This window comes from Sus scrofa, chromosome 12, assembly GCF_054392235.1.
Source record: "Sus scrofa isolate SSC_HxYL_T2T_F1_AM1 chromosome 12, Sscrofa_HxYL_maternal_Yorkshire_Landrace_v2.0, whole genome shotgun sequence".
NCBI lineage: Eukaryota > Metazoa > Chordata > Mammalia > Artiodactyla > Suidae > Sus > Sus scrofa.
Window position 1 is genome coordinate 6,447,453 of NC_139394.1, and position 14,932 is coordinate 6,462,384.

The following is a 14,932-nucleotide window of genomic DNA, read 5'->3' on the forward strand; positions in this document are numbered from 1 at the left end:
TTTGGTTTGGAGCCTGAGGCGGCAGGATGATTTAATTTGCTTTGTCCTTAAGCAAGAGGGAATGTAATTGGAGAAGGGCGAGTACAGATGTTTTAATTGAGTTTTCAGCGAACATTCCGGCAGCTCCAGGGAGGGTCCGAACCACAGGGGGCGGGGCCGCCGGGGAGGTTTCCCGGCGCCGCCCACCCCGGGCAGGGCCTCCTGGGAAGAAGACGGCGGAGGGGGTAAGAGGCGTCGTTCTTTCACGAGGATGAACGGGAACAGTGCGCGGGGACAAGCGCTGAGCACTGAGGATGTGCGGCAACAGTGAGGAAGCAGATGGCAGCCAATTATGACGCGCGACTCTCACAGACTGGGGCTGCCGCCGCCCCCGGACTCCTGGAGCTCTTGCAAATCCCATGCATGCCCCCCGCGCCACCCTCCCTGGAGACCACCGTGGGCCCCAGGAGACCTGACGTCCTCCTTTGTTCAGAGTTCTAAGAGGGTGAGATGCAGGGGGACCGGGACAGAGGTTCCGCGGAGCGCTGAGCAAGGCACTGAAATCTAGAGTGAGGGGGAGGGCCGGAGACGCCACCCGGGACGCAGCTCCTGGCCCAGGTGCTCTGGGCTCCAGGACAGGTAGGATCAGGCCCAGGGTCACGGGCACACCGGGGAGGGTCAGGAGGCGCCCCCAGGTCCTGCCGCAGGAGAAGGCACATTGAGAGGTCATTAGTCACCTGTTTCCAAGGACAGCGGGCCCAGCAGGTGCGTGCATGGTTGTGAGGGGGAGGGGCCACAGAGGAGGGATCCTGGCCCTCCTTCCACTGGGAAGGGCGGCCGGGGCCCCATGTCACCCAGCAGCACCCACGGGACACGGAGAGTGTGAGTGCCGAGCACCCAGAGCCCAGCTAGAGAGGGAGCCGCCACCTTTAGTGTTGGGGCAGGGACGTGGCGGGCCTGACCCCTAAGAGGGGGGGCCATCATGACCTACCTGCCCAGGGCACTTCTAAGCCCCGGGCGGCGGCTCCCTTCTAGTGGCCCTTTTCCGCTGTCCCCCTGCGCTGCAGGAGACCCCAGGATCCCAGTGGGGCAGTCGGGAGGGTAAAGGACCACTTTCAGGGATGGCAGACTCTGGGCTTTAAAGCCCGTGCATAGGCTGTTCCTGCCTGCCCACTGCTCTGGAGTCATCAGGGGCCCAAGACAGGAGCTGGCGCCCACAGCAGGGACCTCAAAGCTCTGGTCTGAGGACCCTGGTGCCAATTAGCACCTCCTGTCCTGGTCATCAGCTGGCCAGGCACTCCCCTGGGAGAGGCACTTGGCGCCTCCAGGGCTGGTGGGACAGGAGCCCTGTCGTCACCTGCAGGCCCAGTGGGGAGGAGAGGTAGGTTCTGGGGTTGCCCCAGTGGAGCCAATTTCCCAGACCTGGATGTGGGAGGAACTGGGAGAGCAGGACGGGGGTGGGATGGGGAGGACAGGTGTTTGGTATAAATAATGGCAGTGCCAGCACTGCGTCTCCACCACCCTGGGTGCTGGGGGTGGTGGGGCGCGGGAAGGCAGAGGGCTGGATTCCAATAACCAGTCCTGGAAGCTGGGAGCAGCTCCGTGCCCGGTGGTGGTGGGACTCGGCTGGCCAGCTGAGGGCAGCCCCAGGCAGGGGGACCTGGAGGAGGGTGACCCCGCTTGAGCAAGATGTCGTGCAGACTGTGGGAATCCTGGGTGGGGGGCAGCTCCCCAGCTGGAGGCCTGGAGGGGCCCCTCCAAGAGCCTGGGCCTTGGGTGTCCCGTGGATGCCTGGGAGGCCACTAGTTCTTGGCTGTGCCCACTGGGAGGGCAGGGTGGGGTCTGGTGACAAGTCTCGTCACCAGACTTGTCCTGCCATCAGAGCTTGGTCTCGCTGAGGACAATGTTGGCGGTGACAAAGAAGAAACAGGAGAAAGCCCAGAGCAGCACGAAGCCCACCCAGAAGGTGTGGCGGAAAGGGGACCGGTGCTTGTTGACGGTCCCGTAGCCGAAGGCCAGCTGGGTGTCCTTGCGGCAGAGGTACACGAGGAAGGCAGGGATGATGTACTGGATGCCCGTGCCCGCGTAGGCCCCCGTGATGCCCACCAGGGACTCCAGGTCGTGGGTGCAGAAGGCCACCAGCACGGGGGGCAGCAGGGTGATGGTGGGGAAAACCACGCGGTCCACCACCCAGGGGTACGTGCCCCCCTCGCGGTGGAAGAGCGTCTTCCAGTTGTTGCGGAGCGTCACGGCGATGATGGGGAAGTTGGTGCTGATGGTGAAGACGGGGAAGAGGCCCAGGAAGAAGCGCACGGCCGCCAGGCCCACGACGTCGCAGCGCGCGAAGTTGAGGGTGTACATGTCCAGGAGGCTGTCGCCGCGGAAGCAGAAGATGGCCGTGAAGGACAGGAGGCCGTAGAAGGCCAGGATCAGCACGTAGTCCAGGAAGACCAGGCGCGTGAGGTGGCGCTTGGAGGACACGGGGGTGACGAGGGACGGCAGAGAGTGCTGGCACATGAAGGAGTAGACGCACACCCCGAACAGGTTCCGGACCCCGGAGAGGTCGGCCAGCGGCGGGTGTCCCTCCCCGCGCCCCTGCCCGATGCGGACCAGGGCCAGCACTATCATGATGGCGAAGGCTGGAAGAGACGACAGGACTCGGCTGCTGGGGAGGCCCCGGGTCTGGGGGTGCCTGCCCAGGGGCCGAGGGGCAGAGGGACCGGAGCCCCGTGAGAAAAAAACCCTTACATTCAGGGTGGGGCCCTGGGGCTGCTGATCCCGGGGACACCGCGGGCGCCCCCCAGCGGCAGGAAAGGGAAGGTGTCTCGGGGGTGAGCGCGGCACCGGGCGGTCACTGGGGTGGCAGCCCCCCCTTGTGACTTCTCAGCGGAGCCAGGCTCCTGGGCGGCCGCTGCCGCCCCCTAAGCCGCCCCAGGGGTCCTCCCCCAGCCCCCTGGCAGGGAGCAGGCCTGGGCCAGGGCTCCGGTCACCCCCCCCCTCCTCTGGTTTAAAGAATGTGTGCGGAGGAGCGAGGGTGGGGGGAGTGGAGGGGTAAAGGGCCCAGAGCATTTGGGAGGAGGGGTCCTCCCGGGCCAGGGCTCAGGGCAGGCAGGTTCCCGTGGTCACTGGAGGGAAGGAACGGCTCCAAAGACCAAAGCTGCGGGGAGCTGGGTCTTCTGGGCTGCTGGCGCCAAGGCTGGGGCTGAACGGCTTGTGCCTCTGTTCTCCTGGGCCTGGTGGCACCCTAGGGGACAGGTGTCTCCTAGGGGACAGCCACTCTGACCCGGGTGTGCTGTGGAAGTGGAAGGGACCTGTGACTCTACCTGTTCAGAGCAAACAGCTCCAGGCTGGCTGCGCCTCTTACGATGGCCCTCCCGCGGGTCTCACCCCCTGAGCCGGGCTCGCCAGCTGGGCTGCAGAAGGCAAGCAGCCTTCCAGACCCAGCAGAGACTGCCTCTGAGTCCCTGACTTCTCGCACCTGTCACCCACATGTCCCAGAACTGCCACCGTTAGCCACTCAGCACACTCAGGGACCACTGGGGTCCCTGCCTCCAGTCTTGGCGTCCACAAGCTGCTGTTGTCTCAGCCCCTCCCGCCCGGGCCCCCGTGGCTCAGGTGAAGCCCATGATGATGACACCTGACACTTCCTGGGGAGTGACACAGGTGAGCGTGAAGGAACCACCCAGCTCCTGCCTGCCGGCCCATCAGGGGCTCAGGGTTCTGCCCGCAGGGGAGGCTGGGGGGTCCCCTTCAGCCACGTCACATCCCCCAGCTCCTTGGAAGGAAGAGGTCTTTCTCCTGGGGACTCACGGGAAGCCAGCCAAGGGACACTTGTGGTAGGATGGACAAAGATGTCCTCCGTTGCTTTTAGTCAGAGCTGCCCACATGGCTGGGCGGGGGAGGGGAAGGAGGAGGGGAGCCGGGAAATAGGCCTGTGAAAACTGCCAGAAAAGACGAGGATTTGTTGCTGATGCTCTCAGTCCGCTCCTGTCCCTGCCGAGGGCCCCACAGCCGCTGCAGGGACATCACACATCCTGCCAGGTCCGGTCAGTCACCGGGAAAGAGGCGGCCCAGTTCCTCCCTCGAGGTCTTGGCCCAGGAGCTGCCTCTGGCTGAAACCTCTGGGGGTTGGGACTGGACACCACACAGGGCCTCCCTGTTCCCTTGGGGTGGCTCCCGGCTCCGGCAGTCTGGCTCCTCGAATTTCTTGGGGTGGGTGCAGGAAGGGCGTGTGGGCCAGAGATCTGTGTGGGTGAACTGCACTCAGGAAGTGTGTTGGGGCAGGATGTGAGCGGGGAACCCAGGGGAAGGGCTGGATGAGGTGGAGGTGGATGCCCTGTGCCAGCCAGGGCGTCTGTCCTGGGCCAGAAGGGGTTACGAAGCAGAGCTGAGCAGGTGGGGTGACTGCAGCTGCCTGGGGCCGCCTGGTGATTAGCTGATCAAGAGGCTGCAGCTGACAGTTCTGCCAACAGAGGTAGGCCACCAGGGTCAGGGCAAAGGGGGCAGCTGCTGTAAGGCAGAAACTCAGTCCTGCCGTGCCACCTGCTGTGCCACTGCCAAAGTGTCACCTGGCAACCTGGTGCTATTCCTGGCCCAGGCCAAGGTGGCTGGGACTGGGAAAGAGGCACGTGGTGACATCCCCGAGCTGTCTGCTGCTCGCCTCCGCATCACTGCTCCTCCAGCTGGGATGCTGGCTGGTGCTTCTCGGCTTACTTCCCTTCTCACCCCCAAACCTTCAGGAGCTTGTAAGAAACCAGGCAGTAACTGGTTGCTGACTTGAAGGCGAGCTGTCTGGACAGCCCTGACTGGTAGCTTTGCTTACTGAAGTTTTTTTTTTTTGTCTTTTTAGGGCTGCACCCGTGGCTTATGGAGGTTCCCAGGCTAGGGGTAGAATCAGAGTTGTAGTTGCTGGCCTGCATCACAGCCACAGCAACTCGGGATCCGAGCTGCGTCTGTGACCTACACCACAGCTCGTGGCGACGCTGATCCTTTAACCCACTGAGTGAGGCCAGGGATCGAACCTGCGTCCTCATGGATACTAATCGCATTCTTAACTCGCTGAGCCACGAAAGGAACTCCTGCCTACTGCAAACAACCAATTTATGAAGGTTTCTAAATAACGGTGACTTTTTTTTTTTTTAAAGAGCAAGCACGTGCACATCCCCCACCCCCGTGAAAGAATACCTACTAATAGGGGTCCCCCAGAGTTTTGGGAGCTGCATCTTTACACCCATGATGATGTGGGACATTTTCCAGAACTTTTAGGATGGCCTATAAAGCCATGGCTTGGGCTGATAGGCAAATGTATCTCACGACCTTCTAGCTATCATTAATTTGACCTCACAATGCTGTCACCCAGATTAGTTACCATCTCGTTCGCTTACTCAAATAAATCTATTTTCAAAAACAATAGGACTGTCTGCAAAAACCAGATCTAGTCTCAAGGGCTGGATGTTTGCTCCTGTCTAGGAATTAAGATGTCAGAGGCTCTCGGGAGATGCTTCCAGAAGGGTTAGAAAATGACTGCGTGATGGGGGTGCGGTAAGCGCTGGCTGATAACTTCTAACCTCGGGAAAAAGTGGGCAAGTGTGAGGGGCAGGGCGACGCTCTCCAGAGTGGAGAGAGCAGGGGAAGTGTACCAGCCTGGTCCCCGAGTTGGCAGGTGCAAAAGAAGCCAGTGATACCTAAACGCTGTGATGGCAGGACAGCGAGAAGGGGAGGAAGGAAGCGCGAGGGCCAGGCTTGGGTGGCTCTGGCCTTGGGGTGGGGAGGCGGTCCTGGCATTAGAGGCGAGAGGGCTAACTCCCCCGATGCCGCCCTGCTGTGCCCTGTGGACCACACTCCTTTGCTCCTGGCCCTTCCCCTTCCCCAGCTGCCAGAGAAACAGTTCAACAGCCATCTCCTAGATTGATCGTCCCGTCCCTGGGAGATAGCTGCTCCAAAACTCATTAGGTCTGGTCATAAATCAAGATGAAATGAGGATGACAGGTTGTGAGCGACAGACACGGCCAGGAAGCGTGGCGGAGAGCAGCGCTCTGAGTGCACACGGCTTGCCCAGGGCCGGGGCACCGCCACTGACGGCTCCAGCCGCCTGGTCGAGACCGTGAGGGAGGTGGGGATGGGTGCAGAGGGGACAGGGCGGGCAGGCTGGGAGTCCTCGCGGGCCTGCCCAGAGAGCGGACGTGGTGCACGGGGCTCACTGCCCACGTCCGCCTGCATTCCGCACTGGGAGTCATGCTCCAAGGGGTGAAGAGATGCAGTGAGTTGCTGGGAAGGATGCTGGGGTGGGGTGGAGGTGAGGGCCTGACACATGTCACACGAGGCGTGGCTGTTGGCCTTGGAAGGTGCAGCTGCGAGGTGATGAGAGGTCAGGAGACTTCTCTTTTAATATCTGCAATAACAGCCCATGGAAAAACCACCGCACTTGTTCTCACGTGCACCCTGTGTTTTGTGTGCGCTGGGTTTTGCGCACTCATTCATTCAACAAAGATGCACCGAGGGCCCCCACTGTGCCAGCACTATGCTGGGCACCTGGGGATGTGCCCTGAGCCGGCAGTTCCGGTCCTGGTCTTTCTGGAGCGTGCAGGCCAGGGGGCCCACTGTCTGGAACAAATTACAAAAGGAGGAGCTGGTGCAGAGCCCCGTGAACTCTGGCTACTCGGGGGTAGATCGCGCGCGTGCTCAATGAACTGCTCCACCCTGAGCAGCAGCCCACTCCCCACCTTCCCCACAGTGACCACAGGAGGGAGGGAGGAGGGAGACAGGAGTGGAGGCGAGTCCAAATCTCCGTACAAACCCTGAGCCCTGAGCGCACAGCTTGGAGGGGGTATCTCCGCCTTTCCTTTCCGAGGAGTCAGGTTAAAAGTAACATTTACACCAGCAATGGCCCGACCATCTGAGGGCAGGTCCCTCCAGCAGAGTCACGTCCAAGGGACAGCATCAGGTCAGTGGGTTCATGGCAACACTAGCTTTCTGTCCCGGGGATGTCGGCTGCCTCAAGGATGGCGGTCAAGGTTCATATTTTATGTCAAATGCGTTCTTACGACATTTAACATGTCATCAAAGAGGTTCCGAAGGGGTCAGAAGAGAAACGCCACTGTCCATGGATGCCTCCTGCTCTTCTCTCTCTCTCTCTTTTTTTTTTTTTTTGCTGTGCCTGCAGCATAAGGAAGTTCCCGGGCCGGGGATTGAACCCACACCACAGCACCGACCTAAGCCACAGTGACAACGCTGGGTCCTTAACCTCAAGGCTACCAGGGAACTCCCCCCTTCTCTTGTGAGCAAGAGCCAGATGACAAGCCCCAGGTGGAAGCTGTCTCATGTCAATCACGCTGCCTGTCTGTCTGACCCCCCAGCCCCTCTCCTGTGCAAAGAGTATGGCTGGTGGGCTGACACCCTCAGAACTCCTGCCAAAGGGGGCCCAGATTTCCAAGAACGAGAGTGAAAAAACAAATGACCTCAAATCTGCACTGCTCAGCCTCTGCCAGGTCCCCCCTTCTCTCTCTTGGACCCTTCACCCTGGGGCCTTCGCCGGATGAAGCTGGAAACTGGCTCAGACCTCATAGGAGTTGGCTTGCTCTTGGGCGGGGGTGTGCGGAGCACAGGAATATGAGAAGCCATGACTAAGTGCCAAGGGTAAAGCTGACAGATCCCTCCCAGCGGTGCCAAGGGGCCCATGGCCCCCTGCCCTCGCCACAGCAGGCCTGGCCTGGGCTGGCCAGCCTCCTGGAGAGCTGCCACCTCAGCTTGCTGGGCTCTGGACCTGGCCTCAGGTGCCACCCCCAAACACCTTGCTGTGCTCAGAGCCCTGTGTGTGGCTCTGGCTCTGACATTGCGGGGTGGAGGCCATCCGTCAAGGGCTGTCAGGAGGATGGTGCCCTCTTCTCCAAGCAGGGATCAACGTGCCAGGGCTGAGGATAACAAACGGCCGTGGGGCGGCCATCCCAGGCGGGGAGGTGGATCCCGGGGGAGGGGGAGGGTCTGGCCTCAGCTGCCTCCTTCACCAGCGCGCTGCCCTTGGGGTGCCTGGCCCGGCTGTGTCTCTCCTTAGGCTGGGCCTTCACAGCTTGGCCGGGGCCTCCCGAGATTCAGGGGGGCTGGGAGGGACTGAGTGGTAACCCCAGCCTGAGCTGAGAACCCTGAATGCCAGGCAGTTCCTTGGCCCTCAAAGCAGGAGCAGGTGGCTGGGCCATCGTTCCCGAAGGGAGAGGACGACTGAGAACAGGGACCCGCCGGCCAGGGTGCGAGTGAAAGCCCATCGCAGGAAGCTCCAACCACCTGCAAAGAGCGGGAAGCGGGGGGCGGCGGGGGGGCGCTGCTGCTTTCATTCTAAACAAGCTTAAGTTCTCAAGTTACTCTGGGTTCACCTCCTGGTTCTGCCCCTGGACTGTGGAATCCCAGGGCAGTTGCTCCAGAAGCATCTTGGCCTCAGGTCAGATTTCATGTCAAGCCAGTGAGACATTCGGTGAGAGCTGGCCTTGCCTGCAGTCACTCACAAAAAATGTCCCCTGGCTTTCCACTGGAGGGAGGGAATTTAAAACCAATCTGACTACTTCGCATACTGGGTCAGTCTCTGTGGCTTCTGGAGGATTCGGGCTCTGCACTCATCATTATTGCCACCACCACCACCATCCCAGAAGCAGAAGAGAACTTCCGGGACCAAGGGTCTCCGCTAGAAGGTCTCAGGGCAGGGCACCCCCCGCAGCACACTTCCCAGTGGGTTAGGAGGAGCTGGTTGCTGATAAAGGGCAAGATGTGAGTCTCTGAAGCAATCTGAGTCTTTTTTTGGGGGGGGTCTTTTTGGGGCCACACTAGTGGCACATGGAAGTTCCCAGGCTAGGGGTCAAATTGGAGCTGCAGCTGCCGGCCTACACCACAGCCACAGCCAGTAACACGGGATCTGAGCCACGTCTGCTACCTACACCACAGCTCATAGCAACGCCGGATCCCAAACCCACTGATCGAAGCCAGGGATCGAACTCGCATCCTCATGGATCCTAGTCTGATTTGTTTCCACTGCACCACGATGGGAACACGGCAATCGAGTCTTACGTATGAAATCAAGGGTCTGGCCTTTTCATCCTTCAGCTTCCCACACACTCTAGGCCTGGCAAGTGGCACCTGGGAGGGCAGGCTGCAGTCCTTCATGCTTAAGCTGTCAGAGCCAGCTCAGTTTCTAACTGCTGGCAAAGCGCAGCCAAGGAGTCTCTGGCTGCTGGCGGACCGATCTCCTTCCCAGAGCCTGGAAACAACACTTCTGCACGGTCACTCGGAAGGCTGCTCAGGCTCGCTCCTTGCTACGACTGAACTGTCGCCCCCTCTGACGCACAGGTTGAAGCCCTAACCCCCAATGTGACTGTATTTGGGGACAAGGTCTTTAAAGAGGTACTACAGACTAAATGAAGCCATAAGGGTGGACCCTAATCTGATGGGACAGGTGATTGATTGATTGATTTTTTGGTCTTTTTAGGGCCACAGGTACGGTGTATGGAAGTTCCCAGGGTAGGGGTTGAATCGGAGCTACAGGTGGTGGTCTACACCACAGCCACAGCAACGTGGGATCTGAGCTGTGTTTGTGACCTACACCACAGCTCACGGCAACCCCGAATCCTTAAGCCCCTGATCGAGGCCAGGGATTGAACCTGCATCCTCTTGGATACTAGTCGGGTTCATTTCTGCTGTGCCACAAGGGAACTCCCTGGGCCAGGCGATCTTATGAGAAGCACGGCAGCACACTCTCTCTCTGCACACACAGAGGCAAAGCCGTGTGAGGACACGGTGAGGAGGGATCATTGACAAGCTGAGGAGAGGCCTCCCCAGAACCCTCACAGCACTGTGGTCTTGGGCTTTGAGCCTCCAGAACTGAGCAAAGAAATTTCTGCTGTTTAACCCACCAGCCCGTGGTCTTATTACAGGAGCCTGAGCCAAGACAGCTGGTGAGCAGTGGCTGGATGCAGAGAAACCAGGAAGGTGAGAAAGAGGAGAGGTGGTACTAGGACAAGGACTGGGTTGCCCTGGTCTGAAGGTCAACGCCAGAGCTCCAGGGTTGCCCTGCGCCACATTAGCTCTGCCAACAGCTGTGGCCGCCTGACCTGGCTGCGTGGCTGGCATTTGCCCTGGCTCGTGTGAGGCCCAACCCAGTTCTGTGCAGAGGGACGCTGGGAACCATCGTCCATCAGCCACCTTGCCCGCCTGGGCCTCGTCCTCCCTTCCCTTGCCCAGGTCCGGCCAGCGGCCTGCCCACCTCCTGGCGGAGCAGGAGTCCCGATGGCTGGGTCAGCACGCCTGTCGGCCACATGCAGAGCAGAGGTGCTTACAACAAAGGCCACCCAGAGGGAAGGCACAGTGGGGAGAGTCACGGCCTTTGCTCGAGGCCAAGCAGAGCTCTCAGGCCAGTCTGGCAGCTGATGAAAGGGGTCATTTGGTGACAGGTGGCTGGGCCTTCTGCAAACTTTAATTAACCGTCCATGCTACCCTAAGAGCCTTAAGACAGAACCCTGGGGTTTCTCTCCTTTCCTCTGACCTCCGTGTCTGCAGAGAACTTTTAGAGAGCCAAGAATAAAATTAAGACCAAGAGGAAACACACATAAAAAGGTTTTCCTGATTCCCCGCGCTGGCTGCGTAACGGGCAAAGCTGGACACTTAGGGGCCCAGGAGAGCCCTGGACAGTGGCCCAGAGAGAGGGCAGGGCCGCAGCAAAGGCTCGGGAGCACAGGGCTGCCAGCGGCAGGGCACAGGCCGAGGCTGGGGCTGGGGTCCTTCCTGGTCCTTCCAGAAGCACCAGTTGAGTGAGGGGGGACAGCAGCGAGTGGCTGTAAAGGAATTCAAACACCAAGCTGGCATGTTGAGCAACAGGATGCGGGCAACAGATGGCCCAGACGTAGAAGACCCCAGGCTGCTGGTGGTGACAGATCAGAGCGGGCCCACGTGGAGACACTGGGCTGAGAACAGTCAGGGATCTGCGGGGGCGTCGGCCACGTGGCCACACACGATTCCAGGGACAGGTAAAACCAGAGCCCTTTTGTTCCCAGGTGGATGGTCTCCTCCTGGGGACCTTCTGCCACGTGGGCTGCCACCCCCGGGTCCCACCTCTCCCTGCTGGCTCGGCCTGGAAGACAAATCTGGGGCACCCGCCAGGGGGAGGTGGGGAGAGCGGGGCTGAGAAACTTCACGAGGCAGGAGGCAGGCTCGAGTTCATCCGCAGACGGTTGGGGTGGATGGCGCCTGACCCACTTTGAGGGGAGCACAGAGACTGCTCTGAATACACAATCGGGGGGAGGCAGCCCTGTGGGTCCCGACAGCCCAGACCTACAGTCCAGACCGAGGGCTGCCGCGCCAGAGCTGCCTGTATTAGGAAGAGTTGGATTTGAAAGAACCCCAACTGGGGCGCCCGGAGCCGGGCCAGCTGTCCCCAGGCAGAAGGGGTCTGCTGGGGGCGTGAGTGATGGGGGTGATGCTGCCGCCTTCCAGCCTGACAGCTCCATGGGGGGGGCCCAGGTGGGTCAGGGCTCAGGCTCTGGAAGCCGCAGCTGCTGGGCCTGGGGACATGAAGGATGGCACCGTTGTTGCTGTGTCCCTAGTGGACAGACAGCTGACAGTGAGAGCCGGGAGCTAGGAGGAGGCAGCCTGGCCTCTGTGAGGTGGGCCTGAGTTTCATTTCCCTTGGGCTCAAGCTTCCTTGAAGTGGTGGCGGTGGAGGCCGGGGGGGGGTGCAGGGAGGGGGGCAGCCCTCCAAGATCTCACCAGGGCGCCCCCAGCGACACAGATCTTTCTGGAGGCAGCGTGGACCATGTCCCTGATCTGCTGGCCAGCCCCAAGGGAGGTTCATTCTGAGGGTGCTCCCGGGACATGGCGATGGCCGGGGGAGGTGACGATGGCGGGGCTGTGTGTGGGGCTGACATCTGAATGCTGGGCTGACAGCACTTCCCACGTGGTCCCACTTTATCCTCTGGCCTCTGTTACTGCCCGACAGGGAGCCTGGCCCAACACGCGCACAGGCAGCGGACACCGACCGACCTGCAGGTGTGGTCCCTGGGGTCGGAGCCATGTGCTCAGAGGCCTAGCCCAGGCCCGCCCTGGCGCACACGAAATCAGGGGCATTTGCCAACCGGGTCTCCCAGACGGAGCATCCTGATCCCCCAGAACTTATCTGAGCAGCAAGAGAAACGAAGCAGCACTGGCACTTGGCAGACACGTTTGGACGTTTTCCTGGACAAGTGGCTACCTGCAAAGGCCCCCAACCCTTAAGTCCTATCCCGCAGCATGAGGGGCTTCTGGCCGGAAGGCTCGGTGAAAGCCCTGGAGGAAGCGGCCTAGAGGCGTCTCAGCTCGGCTGGAGCCCGGGGGCCCTGCTCGAGGCGGGGTTCCTGTGGGCCGCCCCGGCCCCATTTCAACAGATGGCAGAACAAATTCCTAATTAAGCACAAGAAAGTTTCCGGCTCAGCACATTTATTTATGATTTTCCGGTCCCTTTGGTGCTCATTCTTCCCTTTTGTCTTCCTAGAACCCAAGCCAGCTTCCTGCCACCCTGAGCCCCCCGCCCGGCTCTCTTGGACAGTCTGGGCCCTAATCTGGGCGGTGGGAAGAGGCCGGCTGAGCGAGAGGGAGGGGTCAGGCCGCACAGCTGCTGCTCACAGCAAAGTGGCAGGGAGCTCATTACAGACCGACAACTTGGAGCGGACTTGGGAGGACAAATGGGGGCCTGGTGCTCACTGCCTTTGGAGAAGTTCTAGAAAGATCACCTGGGGTCTGCGTGGGACAGAGAAGAGTCCCCCCTGGGATGCCCCCTGGGCGGGGCAGCCTCTCGTGGTGCCGGGAGGCTCCCCGACTCCCCCATCTCCGCTCCCTGTCCCTCTTCCTGATGTCACCCCGCTGCCTGGGGTCAGGACCAGGGAAACGCTTTCCATCAGATCTACGAAGGGAAAAACGCCGGGGCCACTTCAATCCCCCTGCTGGGAATTGAACCCCAGGCTCGACTACATGTTAGAGAGTTTATTTCACTGGTGACTTGTCTTTCGCTTGAGAGGCCCGGTGTCAGAGAGGGGTTCACTCTTCCAGCCCAGAGGCCCGAGTGTCTTGTGGACAAAAACACGGCCTGTGCTGCCACCCACAGCCGTGCCCAGGGAGGAGGTTTGAGGAGAGGTTACTGCCGTTTGATTATGTCTCAGAGCAGAGGGAGGACACAGGTAGGGGACATGCAGGGACAGCGGTGTCACCACCGAACACGGTGTGCCGCGTGGATGACCTTCACAGGCTGGCCTCACCTTGTGCCTTCTCTCAAGGCCATGGCCACCCTCGCTCTGCCGCACTGCAAGGGGCTGCCTCTGAGGGCCCGGGAACCACAGGGTGGGAGACCGGGGGAGGCCCTTGCAGTCCCCTCCTGGGGGGAAGGTGTGTGGGGGGGTCTGGCTGGGAGAAGCAGGGACAGAATGGGGTTGCTGGGGGCTGGGCGGCTGGCACCGAGGGACAGAGCCGCCGATTTTCTAAAGCAGCTGAGCTGCCGGTTCCACTCCGTGAGCCTGGGCTCTGGAGGAGGAGGAGGACTCCAGGAGCAGAAGGGGAGGGGCAGGGGCTGCTCAGTGTCTGGGGACCCGGCGGGGCCCTGCCTGTGACAGGAGCTCAGAGCTGCCGCCTCTGAAGGTGGCAGCTGGGTCTGCCCCGAGCCTGGGGGCGCCTGGTGTCCTGTGCTGTGTGCCGACAGCCGCTGCCTCACCCTCTTTCAATCTTCTCCCCTTTAGCAAAGGCATCGCTGGCCAGACAGAGAAGACTCGAGGTCATGTAAACGGCCGGGTGCCACCGAAGCCTTTAACTGTCATTATCCGGGCGCCTGTTCCTCGCGGGCTGAAGGGGAAGCCAGCGGGGGCGTCCACGTCTCCCCACCCTGCTCCTGCCCTCCTGGCGACGGCAAGGGACCGGAACCGGCGCTGAAGGAGCCCCCTCCACCACTGATGCAGCAGGTCAAGGACAGCCAATCCCGAGCCGGGCAGGGGCCAGACCTTTGGGACCCAATTTCAGGGAGCAGAGGGGCTGGGGGCACAGAGTTTGCCCAGGGAAGCAAGGAGGGGGAACGGCGTCCTCCAAATTCTGCACAGAAAACCTTCCTTTCTGAAGGTCACTAGGGCTTTAAAGGCATCCTAAACAGGCGGACAGGGAGAAGACTGATGGCCAGCAATTCGGGTCTCAGTTTTTGGACACAATCCCTCCTGGCCCCCAAGCAGGCTCCCTTCTTACCCTGGGGCTAGCGCGAGCCTCAGCTCTAAGTAACGGGTTTGCATTTCTTCCCCAGGTGGTCGTGTGAGTTTAACCCCGAGCTTCAGGGCTCTGGAGCCTGCGAATGACATTTGGGAAAAGCACCACAGGGGCTCCCCCGGCTCCCTGGTCTCGTCTGGATGGTGAAGGGCAGGCTCACTGAGCTGCAGGGGCCTCAAAGCTCACACCCCAGACAGCTCGGTCCTGCTCCCGTTTCCTTGCAGGAAGGACCAAGAGTGGGAAGAAGTCACAGGCTAGTGAGTCTGGCTCAAGACAAGGCCCTCGCCAACGTCCCCTCGGGGCGGAGCAGCAGCTGCCTGTCACAGGCTCCTGGGCTGCAACCCGCCCCATCCTCCAGGAGCTGCAGTGCCTGCTCCTGCAGGGGAGAGGGTTGGCCCGGGTGACCCGGCACTTTCTAAGCAGAGACGCACCAGGACTCCTGGGACGCAGTGGCTCCTTACGCTAGGATTTTGGAATCCTGGGGTGAGGGGATCCAGGGGACCGAAGGTGCCAGAACTGCCAGAGATCCGTCTGGCTCAGAAACCGTCCTGAGCTTGTTATGATCCAGTGCCAAGTGCTGGCACCGGAAGGGGAGTGACGTGCACCCAGGGTCCTGATCAGGGAGATGCAGCGGCAATGGGAGGAGGGGACGAGGGTCAGGGAGGAGGCCTCCAGCCTCGGGTTCCTCGGGGACCTGTGTGCTGAC

At 61.0% G+C, this 14,932-nt stretch overlaps 1 protein-coding gene across 16 annotated transcripts in view; it reads right to left on the minus strand.

Annotated features, from left to right (window-relative positions):
• Nucleotides 1-14,932, minus strand: part of TMEM104 (transmembrane protein 104) — a 54,262-nt gene continuing 39,330 nt past the window's right edge. For 15 of the 16 annotated variants that reach the window (XM_084983689.1, XM_084983688.1, XM_084983695.1 and 12 more), the window contains exon 10: nt 1-2,618. In XM_084983689.1, coding sequence (XP_084839815.1) covers nt 1,858-2,618 — 761 coding nt within the window. In that variant the 3' untranslated portion in view covers nt 1-1,857. Of the gene's footprint in view, nt 2,619-12,409; nt 14,136-14,208; nt 14,306-14,932 lie in introns of those variants that run through there. The other variant, XM_084983700.1, reaches the window with a different exon arrangement.